Consider the following 15,501-nt stretch of genomic DNA (forward strand, 5'->3'; position numbering starts at 1 on the left):
TTGACAACAAACTGCTTGTGCAGCAAATATTTGTTTGTGAATGTGTTATAGCAATGTGACAAATAAAATTAATGTGTTATCGGCTGGACTTAATGCAGATCCTTAAGTTAGCTTACATTTAAACTGGGTACCATTATAAATTAGTATTTCGAAGGGAAACATGATAATTAATCCTATGAAAATAAAGGAGGAAATAAAATTGAGGTCAAATATATGTGCACTTTCCATCATTCACCTTCTATGTTTGAATTCATGTCAGTTAATTACTATGCTATATGCATGAATTGGTACAACAAGGCATAAATGACATATGCTATCCTTAGACTTGAATGTCCTACCCTTGGCCCAACCATGCAGATAAAATTGCTACATCTGTTCACACAACTAGTGCCGTTTGCTAAGAGAATAGTTGCTTCTTGAAGGTCAAGCTGAATTATATTACAGGAGGACAGTTCAAGGAGAATATTCAGCTGTCTTAGAAGACTGCCTACTTGAGTTAACTGGCAACTCCCTTCAAAAAATAATATATCGTGCCTAAATGGATGACCTACAAAGGTAAATGCACTCCTTGTACGTAGCTTGTAGTGAGCACAGAATATGTGCACAAATCATCACATCATTCAGTAAAAGGCAATCTTTGAAAATGCACTTCTGATATTGCTTGGTAATATTAACATGTTCTCTGCTGTTCCACAGATTAGCAATGCATAACTCTGGTCATGACAAGAACTAAAGGACGAGCAAGCAAGGAATGGTTCCAATTTTGTATATTTTCATAGTGTGGAATTATTAATTTATAAGATTATGAGGTAAAGGCAGGCTTGATTTAGTGAAAGGAAAGAATTGATGCCAATACAGGATCAGAGGATTGCATGCATTGAGTGAAGGCCTTGGCACCCCAAAACACCCCTCAAACAAGTTTAAGAAAATGTAGAAGATCTCTCTGCAGATTCCTGCAAGCAAAAACTGTTGAATCACATGTACAGTGCATTCACTTCACTTCACTCTACACATGCAGCAAATTCTTAATGCCCTAAATGAAGCTGCATGTGAATCTCCAGCAACGTGAACATGGAGTAGGCAATAAATGTGCTTAAAGAAGATTTTTTCATCTTGAGGTCTTATGTGCAGAGTGTGCAAGGAACTGTGGCACAATTTGTATAGTCTTGTTAAGTGCAGCTATGAGAACCTTGAGTTGGATAGAATTGTAATACGTAGGGGAGACATAGGGAAAGAATGTGATAGCTCCAAAAGCTGCACTGTACCAAATTCTAATAGATTTGAGCCTTCGTGGAGAAATTAATCCTGCAGCATGAATGAATGATTTATTGTCACATATATCTAGGGAGATGGAGTTAAAATAGTTCTGTCACTGCAAGCCAGCACCATTTTGAGGCACAAAGGAATAAAAAGCAGGTACTTAAATAGAGTTCATCTTCATCGGCTGGGGATCCAAACGCAGCTCCAGGACTTATGTAGGGCTTCTGCAAGGTCCCTACCCCAAGCCTACTGCAGCCCAGAGTCCCTACTAGGCCATTGCTGCAGCTGATGCCTCGCCGCCAATTCCAGGAGTCCATGTATCGGGCCTACGAAGCCAGGAGTCCCTGCTCCAGTCACAACCGACACCGCTCTGGTCTCCCCACGACGTTCAGAAGATGAAGATAAGAAAAAAAAGAGAGAGGAAAAGAATATGGGTGGCCTGAAGCAAAAGGGCCTACTAGACCAGTGCTGCCAGCTTGCATAGCTGGGCCCACTTTGTCATCTGTGCCTCAGGGCTCATTGTCCCCTCTGCACTGTAGGGCCAGCTCTCTCCACTGTGCTTCAGAGCTTGATGTCCCTCTGCTCTGCAGAGCCAGCTCTCTTCGCTGTGTTTCATAACTCACTGTCCCCTCCATGCTACAAAGCCTGCTGTCTCCACTACTGCACATACCTCGGGAGGCCAGGCCCTCTCTTGCTCCACTGCAGACCCTATAGATAACTACACACATTTCGCGTGGATGCTTAATAAACTCATCCCGTTAATAGTAAATATAAGTTTTCAAACATCAAAGTTTGCCATAGAGATACTTGGGGTAAACATGGTGATTTCTTGGCAAGGGAATTTACTGTGCTACAAGTTAAAACCACACACTGTCCATGACTAGTTTGGAACTGCCAAAGGAGGGCTGCTTTTGATCATGTTGCAGACTTACTGATGGAATATGAGACAAAAGTTGATTCACTAGCCAGGCCTCCTCTACTCCACCCATTCTTTTTCTTTCCTTTTCTGATTTTTAATTCTCTTTTCTTTTCCCCCTTTCTGCACTTTTCTTTCAACTAATGACTTGGTCTTAACCAGAGGGAATGGGGGAGCTGGCTAGCCCCAGTGGCGTTCCCAGGGAGTGGAGAGCGGTCCTGGAGCAGAGACAAGTGAGGGGAATCAGTCCCAGAGTAGTGGCTGGGGAGATGAAGCGGTCCTGGTGCAGAGGCTGGGAAGGGGAAGTGGTCCTGGACCAGAGGCGAGGGAGGGGAAGCAGTGCCGGAACGGAGACCGGAGAGGGGAATTGGTCCCAGCGCAGAGGTCGGGAAGGGGAAGCAATCCTGGAAAGAAGGCCGGAGAGGGGAAGCGGTCCCATAGCGGAGGCCGGGGAGGGGAAGCTGTCCCGGAGCGAGGCCGGGGAGGGGAAGCGGTCCCGGAGCGGAGGCCGGGGATGGGAAGCGGGCCCATAGCGGAGGCCGGGGAGGGGAAGCGGTCCCGGAGCGGAGGCCGGGGATGGGAAGCGGGCCCATAGCGGAGGCCGGGGAGGGGAAGCGGTCCCGGAGCGGAGGCCGGGGATGGGAAGCGGGCCCATAGCGGAGGCCGGTGAGGGGAAGCGGTGCTGGATCGGAGGCCGGTGAGGGGAAGCGGTGCCGGATCGGAGGCCGGTGAGGGGAAGTGGTCCCGGAGCGGAGGCCAGGGAGGGGAATAGGTTCCAGAGAGGAGGCCGGAGAGGGGAAGCGGTGCCAGAAAGGGGAAGCGGTGCCGGAACAGAAGCCGGGGAGGGGAAAAGGTGTCAGAGCGGAGGACAGGGATGGGAAGAGGTTCCGGAGAGGAGGCCAGGAAGGGGAAGAGATGCCGGAGAGGGAAAGCGGTGCCGGAGCGGAAGCTGGGGAGGGGAAGCGATGCCGAAGCGGAGGACGGGGAGGGGAAGAGGTCCCGGGGCGGAGGCTGGGGAGGGGAAACGGTGCCAGACCAAGTTCCAGAGAAAACCTACCTTGGAGCAGTTGAGAGCTGGCATGGAGCCGTCTGGAGGCTTGGAGCGGAATGGGATGTTTGGTGGACTGGGTCTTGTGAGGGTGGTCAGACCAGGTGTGGAAGCCTGAAACACTGAGCTTCTGCAATGTTATGTTTATCCTTTTAACTATGTTTTACTTCTAACTTTTTCTATGAATCAATGTAATGCACCTGCTTTTTTTTATTTCTCTTTTTATACCTAAGCTTTGTACCTAGGTACTTTGTACCTAAGATGATATCATAAGTGGTGACATTGTAAAACTTTTAACTGTAGTCCTCTAGCTCTGTACTTGAGTCCAATAAAGGATATTGTATTGTAGACTAAGGGATTCATTACATTTCCACAAGCCTCAGTGAAGAGGTTGTCAATCATTGACTGCTCATCATCTTCTAACAGCAATGTTTCTTGCAAGCTTTGCTGTTTGCTGGACATGCTAAACCAGAAACAGTGTTATGATTGGCATAAAAATGAACTATCAATATTCATTTCCATCATCTAATTGTAATACCAGAGGCCTTTCACAGACTAAAACTGACCAAGAGGAGGTTAGAAAGAGAAGAGACCCTCAACCTGGTTGAAACAGTAAGAACATAAGACTGTGTTCATGGATTTTTCAATGCCAATATTACTGAATATGCAGCATTTCTTCAATCTTTGAGCTGTTTATCTGGGCCCAGATAAACAGCTCAAAGAGTGAAGAAATGCTGCATATTCAGTAATATTGGCATTGAAAAATCCATGAACACAGTTAATTTTCTGTAATTGCTGTGATATCCCAGTCCCATGTTCCTAACCATGCCCTGAGTTCATCTGCCTTCCCTGTTAGGCCTCTTGCATTGAAATAAATGCAGTTTAATTTATCAGTCCTGCCTTGTTCTCTGCTTTGCCCCTGCCTGCCCTGACTGTCTGACTGTATTTGGAAAGGCAAGGACTGATTAGGGATGGCTTGATGCCTGGGAAATCATGTCTCACAAACTTGCTTGAGGTTTTTGAAGAAGTAACAAAGAAGATTGATGAGGGCAAAGCAGTAGATGTGATCTATATGGACTTTAGTAAGGCGTTCGACAAGGTTCCCCATGGGAGACTGGTTAGCAAGTTTAGATCTCACGGAATACAGGGAGAACTAGCCATTTGGATACAGAACTGGCTCAGAGGTAGAAGACAGAGGGTGGTAGTGTAGGGTTGTTTTTCAGACTGGAGGCCTGTGACCAGTGGAGTGCCACAAGGATCGGTGCTAGGTCCATTACCTTTCTTCATTTATGTAAGTGATTTGGATATGAGCATAGGAGGTACAGTTAGTAGGTTTGCAGATAACACCAAAATTGGAGGTGTAGTGGAAGCGAAGAAGGTTACCTCAGATTACAACAGGATCTTGATCAGATGGGCCAATGGGCTGAGAAGTGACAGGTGGAGTTTATTTTAGATAAATGAGAGGTGCTGCATTTTTGGAGAGCAAATCTTAGCAGGACTTATATACTTAATGGTAATGTGAGAAACAAAGCTCACTCACTTCAATAATTTCAGTCCGAGACAAGATCTGAATCAGTAGTGTCATTTATTTCACACTTGCAAGTGTGTGTGATGTCCAGTGCCTATAAGGCAGAGGACATACACACCAAATTCAATTCATACACAATATTTATATAATTTGGTTTACATTGCTCCTCCCCTGTTTACATCCTCCACTTCCCTACTCCTCTTGCCTTATCCGGCCTTGTCTGTGACAAAATGCTTATTCTGGCCTCACAAGCCGTTTGACCCCATCCCACTGCAGGTCATTGTTAGGCATATTCTTTCTTCATCAGTATCTACTCTCTCCATCTGGGCCTCTCCTGAGGCCATTCTGATCCCTATGACCTCTTTAATTGGGGTTTGTTCCTGTGTCTCTGTAAAAGTGGGAAACAGATAACAAAGAGACCTTGGAGTGCAGGTTCATAGATCCTTGAAAGTGGAGTCACAGGTAGATAGGATAGTGAAGAAGGCATTTGGTATACTTTCCTTTATTGGTCAGAGTATTGAGTACAGGAGTTGGGAGGTAATGTTGCGGCTGTACAGGACATTGGTTAGGCCACTTTTGGAATATTACGTGCAATTCTGGTCTCCTTCCTATCAGAAAGATGTTGTGAAACTTGAAAGGGTTCAGAAAAGATTTACAAGAATGTTGCCAGGGTTGGAGGATTTGAACTATAGGGACAGGCTGAGCAGGCTGGGGCTGTTTTTCCTGGAGCGTCGGAGGCTGAGAGTTAACCTTATAGAAGTTTATAAAATCATGAGTGGCATGGATAGGATAAATAGACAAAGTCTTTTCTCTGGATTGGGGGAGTCCAGAACTAGAGGGCATATGTTTAGGGTGAGAGGGGAAAGTCATAAAAGAGACCTAAGGGGCAACGTTTTCACTTAGAGGTGGTACATGTATGGAATGAGCTGCCAGAGGAAGCGGTGGAGACTAGTACAATTGCAATATTTAAAAGGTATCTGGATCGGTATATGAATAGGTGTGGTTTGGAGGGATATGGGTCAGGTGCTGACAGGTGGGACTAGATTGGTTTGGGATATCTGGTCGGCATGGACGAGTTGGACCGAAGAGTCTGTATCCGTGCTCTAAATCTCTATGACTCTATGGTTGTATGAATGCTTAGGAAATGTGCAGGTGAACAGATGTTTTACTCACTTTTGGATTGCAGACATAGAACATAAGTTAAGAAACGTGGGGACATGGCCAAACAAGACAACAATTACTCTGCAGACTAATTAGTGACTAATTAGTGTAATCACTTAGTAATCATCTCAGTCCCCAGGCATCATTGCAGGGATTCCTCAGGGTGGATATTTTCTAATCAACTTGTTCAGAGTAAAGTTATGACAAACCTCTGGAGTAGAGGTGAGTAACCTGTCTTTTGCGTCCCTAATTTCTGGCCACCATCGACAGGCAGAAGACAGGAGTGTGATTGAAAATTCTCCAGTTACTTGGATAAACACAGAAGAGGTTTGACACTATACAGGACAAAGCAGCCTGACTAATTGGTGGCGCGTCCACCACCATCTATATTCAGTCCCTGCACCACTGATGCCGAGTAGCCACTGTGTACGTCACCTAGAAGATACTCTGCAACAACTCATCAAGACTCCTTTGCCGGTACCTTCTAAACTCCCAACTGGTAAATCTTTGTCTCTAAAATGTTTGTTTTTCAGCTGATATGACAACGCTTATATTATCTCCTATAAGATAAGAAACTAGGCATGAATATTACCATATTGAAGAAACAGAGAGACATTTTCAACCACTAGCTATTATGTTCAAGCATTATTTATCTCCAGCACTGGGCTAATATTAAGTTATAGGTTTACAACAGAGGAGCATGCATCCAGCTTTGTGATTTGAGGTAAAATATGGTGAGATCTTTATACTGTCAGGTCATGTATTGATGCACTATAGACAGTGATACATAACACAACCTTTTTTTCCAATATAAAAACTGATCTCAGAGAAGAAAACATAGTTGTAAATGGGCACATGTTGTCAACTTGATAATCATATAAACAAGTAAAAGGTAGCTTATAAGACTGACATTTCAAACTTCAATGTAATGTATGGAAGTCTGACAAATTGTCCAGATCTGCTGGTCACTTGTCTGTTTGGAGAGGGTTGTGTTTTCCTCTGTTGCACTTGTTAATAATTTGGTTGCTTTGTCAATGGTTGCTGACACTCAATACAACTGTACAATCATCATTGTTGAAATGTACTTCTTCACACTCTTCATACATATTTAGTGTGCTGTACATTGGTCTGAGGTGGCTTCTGTTCTTTCATAATGTTGTACTATGAACAATTGTACTCACAATTTCACATGATCTGGGTTGGTTGTACATTCCAGAAAACTTAGAAGTATTTGAAGTTGGGTTTTTAACTCTCGTTCTCTGCATGTAGTTCTCTTGCTAGTCACTTGTTGTGGATCTCTTTCATTTTTCTCTGTTTTTGACGAAAAATGTCCAGTGTCTGAGAATGATTGAACAATTGGCTGCTGGACAAAGTCATTCGCACTGGGGTTCTGAGCAGACTTGGTGCTAGGATGGCAAATCCTTTTCCATTGGTTGCTTGCAAATGCAACAAAAATGGTGCAAAAATCTTGCTTTGCTGGATACATAATGATCACTAATATGACACTTTGTACCATATGTTCTGTTAAACTGAGCATGGATGGAGGGCTGTGACAATGCTATATGGGCCATTTCCCACTTGATGTATGTATCAAAGTGGTTTGGCATTATACTCCTCTCTATGGTTTGCCTCTATTGCTCTGGGACTCTGAATAAACCGAAAATAGTTCTTATTATGTCATCAATGGTTGTGCTTGTTGTGTTGCTGAGTTATTGAGCAATAGGGAAATTTAGAGAAGCAATCTGTCATAGGGATGTAATCTCTCCCATGTAACAACTTTAATTCAAAGAGTGGCTGGGAATTGTGTGAAGATAGAGACGCCCTTCACTGCAGGGTTGATATGATTGGCATGCCTCTCATGCATTCATGAGTCATTGAGTATTCTCATTCATCCCTGGCCAATGAACAGATTCATGTGTGAGCTGTCTTAAACAATCAATATCCATGTGTCCCTGGTGTAACATAGATATTATAAACTGGCATAATGCTTTTAGTATTAAGACTTGTTTAGACTTGAAAACTATTTGAACAATATACCAAGTTCACCCTTGTGATCAAGCTGAATGAATCTTCACTAACATTATGCTAATATTGTCAGGCCATTCCTAGATAATAATGTTTTGTAACATTTGTATTTGTTCAAGGGCATAAGATGGAGTATGAGATTTTTATACCTTTGGGTCATGTGCTATGATTCAATAGTGATGTCATGAGCATGTTCTTTAAAGGTATACTGAAATACTAATTGTGGGACATATCACAACAATGATCACTACCACCAAGGATGGAACAAGAGCAGTAAATGAATAGCAATACCACGATTTACAAATTCCCATCCAAGTATTACACCATCCTGACTTGGAACGATATTGTCATTCCTTCACTGTCACTGAAACCCTGGAAATCACTGCCTAATGATGTGTGTAACTATACCCCAATGACTGCAGCTGCTATAAAGGCAGCTTATCATCAACTTCTCCAGAGCAATTAGGGATGGCCAATAAATCCTGGACACTCAAATGCACTCACATGAATGAATACAAAAAATATTTCAGAGGGACTGGAGCCACCAGTAACATAGGAATTGAAAGCTGCAGTATCTGCTCTGCTCACTGTATCTTGTGGCAAAGCAGATCACTCCCAGACACAGCACCTGCAATAATCACCAAAGATATTCCAAAAATGAAATGGAGTAGCTTCTCAGATTCAGCCTCTAGTCAGGCGTTTGTTGAGCCTTACACTTTTAGCACCTGTCTGACCTTTACTTAGTGGATGCTACTGGGTTTTGTGAAGATTTATTCATAGAATGTAGCCATACCCATCTGAGACTATATTGCGTCTGGTACAGGAGCTTCCTTAATAAGGAGAGGGAGCAAAACATCAGAAAGGGTGATTTACCTAGGTTTGCTATGTCATGTGGTTTGTAAGAAAATAGTTTTTAAAAAAGCAATTTTTTTTTAATAGATATTTTTATTAGAAATTTAACATTTTTACAAGTTTACAAAAATAAACAAAACTCTCAGATATAAACATTGATATACAATTAGCTCAAATATACAATAGCCAAAATCTGACAAAAAAAACAAAACAACAAAAAAAAACGAAAAAAAAACAACAAAAAAGAACAAACAGACAAAACTCAACTATCTACTAATCTAACCTACAACTAACCAGGGTGTATATTTAAGTCTCTTACATGCTCGGGATGTGTTAACATCAGATATGATAAAACCCGTATTCGTGCGGGATTCCTCCCCCGAGGGGCCGCGGACCAGCCAGGTCTGTAGTCTCAATTAAATAAAAGCCCTTGTTAGGATAGCCGAAATATCTGTATTTATGTAATTCAAAAAGGGCTACCATATTTTATAAAATAATTCGGTCTTTCGGTGCACCATATTTGTAAGGAAGTCAAGGGGAATACATTCCATAATTAATCTGTGCCAATTTGAAAGTCCAGGGGGGCCCTCCGCCACCCAGTTCATCAAAATATTTTTCCTTGCACAGAAAGAAAGAAAGAATAGAAAATAGTCTCTTCCCGTACGTGTCCAGGGAGGGAAAGTTCGAAAAGCCCAAGAGGAGAGATACGGGGCCCACTTTTATTTCCGTTCCTAAAATTTCTGTCAGGGTACTTGCTACTTTAGTCCAATATCCACGGATCTTATGACAGGTCCATAAGCAATGTACAAGAGTGCCCACCAAAAAGCAATTTTAAAAAGAATGTAATACTCATAAAATGTCATGTTGAAGTGGAAAAACTACCCATTATTATGAATAGTTTGAATTTACAGAGGTGTTGTTTCCAAACTGTGGACATCTCCAGGTTCCTTGCAGTACAGTTTCTGAATGATAGTCACTAACTTAATCTTCTCCATGCATGTTCATATAGCAAAGAAAATGTGGCTTCCTTCAATTTTTCAAAGAATCTGTTTCCTAATGCCTCTTGTGAGTTTACACAACAGCATTCACTTTTGATTGTTCACCCTTATAATTCTTCTATTGATATTAAGAACGTAGAACAGTACAACACAGTACAGGCTGTTTGGCCCTTGATGTTGTGCTGACCTTTTATTTCACTCTAAGATCAAACTAATCTACATACCCTTCATTTTACTATCATCCATGTGCCCATCCAAGAGTCGCTGAAATGTCCCTAATGTCTCTGATACTACTAACATTGCTGGCAATGCATTCCACACACCCACCACTCTCTGTGTAAAGAACCTACCTCTGACATCTCCCCTAAACCTTCCTTCAATCACCTTAAAATTATGTCTCCCTGCTGATAGCCATTTCCACCATGGGAAAAAGTCTTGCATCATCTTGTACACCTCTATCAAGTCACCTCTCATCCTTCTTTGCTCCAGTGAGAAAAGCCCTAGCTCCCTCAACCTTTCTTCATAAGACGTGCCCTCCAGTCCAGGCAGCATCCTGGTAAATCTCCTCTGCATCCTCTCTAAAGCTTCCACAAACTTCCGATAATGAGGTGACTGAATTAAACACAATATTCCAAGTGTGATCTCACCAGGGCTCTATAGAGCTGCAGCATAACCTCATGGCTCTTAAACTCAATCCTCCTGCTAATGAAAGCCAACACACCATAAGCTTTCTTAACAACCTTATCAATTTAGGTGGCAACTTTGAGGGATCAATGGGCGTGGCCCCCAAGATCCCTCTGTTCCTCCACACTGCCAAAAATCCTGCCTTTATCTCTGTAGTCCGCATTCACATTTGACTTTCCAAAATGAATCAGTTCACACTTTTCCAAATTGAACTTTATCTGCCACTTCTCAGCCCAGTTCTGCATCCTGTCAATGTCTCATCACAACCTACAACAGCCTTCCACAGTATCCACCACTCCCCCAACCTTTGTGTCATTGACAAACTTAGTAAACCACCCTTCCACTTCCTCATCCAACTTATTTACATAAATCCCAAAGAACAGAGGTCCCAGAACAGATCTCTGCAGAACCACTGATCACCGAGCTCCAGGCTGAATACTTTCCATCTACTATCACCCTCTGTCTTCTTTCAGCCAGCCAATTCTGTATCCAGACAGCCAAATTTCCCTGTATCTCATGCCTCCTTACTTTCTGAATGAGCCTACAGTGGGGAACCTTGTCAAACACTTTGCTAAATTCCAAATACACCACATCCACTGCTCTACCTTCATCAGGCAACTGTCTGTGTGGAGTTTGCACATTCTCCCCACGTCTGTGTGAGTTTCCTCTAGGTGCTCCGGTTTACTCCCATGATCCAAAGATGTGCAGGTTAGGTGAATTGGCTGTGCTAAATTGCCTGTAGTGTAGGTTTATTAGTCAGGGGTAAATGTAGGGGAATGGGTCTGGGTGGGTTGCTCTTCGGAGAGTCGGTGGGCAGAAGGGCCTGTTTCCACACTGTAGGGAATCAAATCTAATCATCAATGTGTTTTGTCACATCCTCAAAGAATTCAATAAGACTTGTGAATCATGACCTGCCCCTCACAAAGCCATGCTGACTATCTCTAATCAAACCATGCTTTTCTAAATAATGATAAATCTTGTCCCTCAGACTCCTCTCCAATAATTTGCCCAGCACACACCTAAGACTGACTGGTCTGTAATTCCCAGGGTTATTCCTATTCCTTTTCTTGAACAAGGAAATAACATTTGCCACTCTCCAATCATCTGGTACTACTCCAGTGGATGGTGAGGATGCAAAGTGCAATCTTTTTCCTCGCTTCCTTTAGTAATTTTGGGTATGTCCTGTCTGGCCCAGGGGGTTTATCTATCCTCATGTATTTCAAATTTCCAGCACATCCTCCTTCTTAACATCAACCTGCTTGAGAATATGAGCCTGTTTCATGCTGTCTCTGCAAATGACAAGGTTCCTCTCACTAGTGAATACTTCAAAGTATTCTTCACCATGCTGTTTTATCTAATCTCAAACAGTGCTAGCGAAGCTCTCTGCAATGCTATCACATTTCCTAACAGGCATGGAGAAATAACCAGGGCCTGGAACTTTCCAATCTCAGACTAAATCCAAAAGTGAGAGAGTTTAGAGGTGAGAAATCCATAGCCTATGTAAATGGGAAAGCCTAACTGATCTTCTGACAATTAGCCTGCTGATTAGTTGCCACTGGGCTTTCTACATGAATTAGGACCAGTGTGAGGAAGTCCTAGCTGGCCAATCAGATGTCAAGCAGAGGCTGTGACTCCTGCCAGCATCACATTGCCAGATGCCTAAGATGGAGGATCTTGTCCAGTAAAATTCAATGAATGGAAAGAGAACCTTTTGGCTTTGGGAAAGGGGCCTGCTTGGAATCAAGAGCTCTGCCCTTTTTAAGGCTCATAAGAATGATAAGGATTGATTCTTAGAGCCACACCATTGGCCTACAACTCTTTGTGGTGTACAGCTTAATGCAGATCAACGGAACCATCCCCGAACTTCACTGAAAGCCTGCCCTTGCAGGTTAAGATAGTTAACTTGTCAGGAAGGCTGACTCTTTATCTCGTTCTGTCTGGAGCTGCGACAATTTATTGGTGGATTGATGGTCATTGATGGACTATTTAAGGGTCTTAATTGGATGTGGGTGGAAGGTGAAACTTCAAAAGTGGTTTTAATTCTGTTTCCTGTTTTGAAATCAAAACAAAGGGAATATTTCTAATTTTACACTATCTCAGTTTTGTTCAGTGCTACCTAACTGAAGAATTTGGAACATTAACATTTATATATACTTGTATAATAAGACCCTGAGGGAAATTATTATCTTAAGATCTTCTATACCCAATCTGGGAATGTTGTTGGTATGATTGTTCTGTTAAGTGGTGGAAATTGCATTCTGGGAGTAACATCATTACTTATCTTGAGAGTTAGTATGGAGAAAAAATAGGTCTTTAGTTCATGTTAATATTACAAGAGGAGATTAATGAAATTTATTTTTTATAAATTACCAATGACTATTTTAAAATTAGAATTAAGTTGTATATGATATTGTAGTTTGACTTGGAGGAAGTACTTTCACTGTCTGTACCCTTCATGCTGGCTGCATAAATTTGAATCCAGTAAACTTTAGCTGAATTGGCTTAGATTCCCAGCATCAGTGTGTTTGGATGAGCTAAAGATATATTGGAAGAGAATGTCACCTCTGAATATCTGCTGGTCTTATTTATATTGAAAAGTTAAGTGCTGCTGCAATCATAATCCAGCAAAACCAGCAGTAGCCCCATTGTGAAGGCTTACTGCATTTCACACAAAAAGACTAAAATCTTTGAATAATTATAAGGTAGTTTGTGATCTTTTGTTAGATTCAATAATTGAAATGTGGCCCCTAATGTCTGTTTTCTCAGGCACTTGTTTTTTTTCTCTGCTATCTGACATATGATGTTGGAGGAACAGGGTTGCAATCCCCATATCATTTATGAGTGGTATCCTGACTATTCCTGGGACTCGATGGGCCAATTGGCCTTCTTTCATACTCTGTAGGGATTCAATGATTCTTTTTCTGGGGATGCTGCTGAAAATGCATCCCAATGCAAAGGACACCAAATATATTATGCAAGTTTTGTCTCCCTTTGTGTTCAGAATGTGGCACGCACAAGACATTAAGTCAAAAAGATATTGCTTATGAGGGGAACTATATCAAAGCAAAGCAAAGTAAATGAACAGAGAAGTGGATAGAAATGAAACTTTCCAAAAACAAACACATTCCGCTATCTCCTGAATTATTGATATAAATCCAGCACTGATCCCTGAGCTGATCTGGGCACTAGGCATGTGCTTTATTAAAATATTACAGATACATGCATTAGGCCTATTTTTGTGACTGAATTAAAATATAAGTTTCAATGTTATAGATAATTTTTCACTAAATCAGCACTGAAATTAGTTACGCCTGTAGCTATGCTAGGGACCATGCTGAAGCAAACTAAAGGAATTTCCATGAGCCTTGTGTCATCATTAAAGCCTTGTAAAAGCAAAAGTACAAATCCAGTTTCTGTCCACTTCACAGATGCACATCTCTAGTGCTCTTGTAGTACAGTTCTGGATCATTCAGTTATGATCTCCTCCAACTTGACCTTCTCCATGCCTTTTGGCACAGCAGCAGAAATCATATATGAGGCACATCCATGGTTTTGCCTTCTCTTGTTACATATATACATGGTTAATGTAGCAGGCCTTTACAAAGTTTATCTTAAAATTATCTTTCTCAATCTAATTGAGTGAGGCAAGTTTAATATATACAAATGTTACTAATCCCCCAAACAGCGCCATGTTGCTTTATGATATATTTGTTAATAAGCAGATTAATTCTATTGTCTACTATTTCAAATTATTGACTGTTGTTACTTCTTTTAAGTTTCTTTCAGTTAACACTTCGAAGAACATCTCCAGAGGGTCTCCAGAGGTTGTATTTGATAAATTACTTAAATTAAATTCCTACCCTAGTGGAAATTCCAGTTGCTGAAATGGTTTCCACTGGTCAATTGTTGCAATTGTGTGTTCAGGCTTGGTTAGCTGGCCAAGTGGGACATTAGTTGGCAATTGAATAGATATTTGGGAGGAACCTAATTTTCATATTTAATCAAATGTGTGCACGTTTTCAAAAAAAGCAAAATTCAGTTTTTCAACTGATTATATACTTTATAACTCATGATTTGAAGTTATTTTTTAACGTTGAGCAATGTTTTGCATACAATAGTGTCTGATGGATAACTCACTTTTTGGGGAACATGTCAGTGTTGTAATACAATTTCTATGAAGTAGTTACATGAACAGGTGGCTATTGGAATTTCCAGAAGGGTACAGCATGTTTAACAAATTTTCTGCATCAAATCTTTCTAACTTTAATTTTGAATAAAATAAGCGAAATATTGCTGCGTACTGTTTGTATTATAACTTTAACTCTGATGGAAATTAAAGAGTATAAATATTATAAGTAAATCATTATTCTTACTATTACAATACTGAAGTAGTAGAAAATCCAATTGAAAATTCTTAGCACTGATTGAAGTGCAGAGATCCTAGTAGGAACCAATAAGAACCTAGTTTGTGACTAGCAAGTAGTTTTCACTCAGTCATTTGATAATACAAGCCAACATTCCCTAAGTGATGTTAAAGATTTGTGAGCTTCAGGAACAGATTTAGAATTCTTAAAGCAGACTTTCACTTATGTGTTCACCAAAACAAAGAAGGCTAAGACAGAACAAACATGAAAATAAGAATTCTTTTCATTGGAACTGCCTATCATTGAAATTAATGTTCGATTTAATCAGCTTTTCTCAGCAACAGGTGGCTATAAACTGATCAACTGATTTTTAAAAAAAATCTAATGAGCTGTTTATTCTACAGTCATGTACATAATCTATTTAGTTATAAACTAAGTTAATGGTATAAAGATCTAAAGAATGGACATTTCTTGCAATGATTTGGCATGTTTGAGCGACCAATTCATTGTCTGCCCACTCCACATTAACAATGAGTACTGAATTGCCACTATGAACATTTCAAATGAAATTTTCGGTGGAACTTTGTCAATGGTGTTTCCATTCCTGACAGGGGAACTGGAAATGTGTGCAAATTCCAATCTGTTGCTATTCCCCCATTTTCTAC

General features: G+C 41.2%; 1 protein-coding gene across 3 annotated transcripts in view; it reads left to right on the plus strand.

The window, feature by feature from the left end:
• LOC122551515 (dual 3',5'-cyclic-AMP and -GMP phosphodiesterase 11A-like) overlaps window positions 1-15,501 on the plus strand; it is a 420,047-nt gene that overhangs the window by 73,745 nt on the left and 330,801 nt on the right. For 2 of the 3 annotated variants that reach the window (XM_043693532.1, XM_043693530.1), the window contains exon 2: window positions 14,249-14,296. The exons of the other annotated variant lie outside the window; for it this stretch is intronic. Coding sequence is in view for 1 of the 2 variants with exons in the window: in XM_043693530.1 (XP_043549465.1) it covers window positions 14,249-14,296 (48 nt within the window). In the remaining variant the exon portion in view is untranslated. The remainder of the gene's footprint in view (window positions 1-14,248; window positions 14,297-15,501) is intronic. 3 annotated transcript variants of the gene reach the window in all.

Source organism: Chiloscyllium plagiosum, chromosome 7 (genome assembly GCF_004010195.1).
Source record: "Chiloscyllium plagiosum isolate BGI_BamShark_2017 chromosome 7, ASM401019v2, whole genome shotgun sequence".
Lineage (NCBI taxonomy): Eukaryota > Metazoa > Chordata > Chondrichthyes > Orectolobiformes > Hemiscylliidae > Chiloscyllium > Chiloscyllium plagiosum.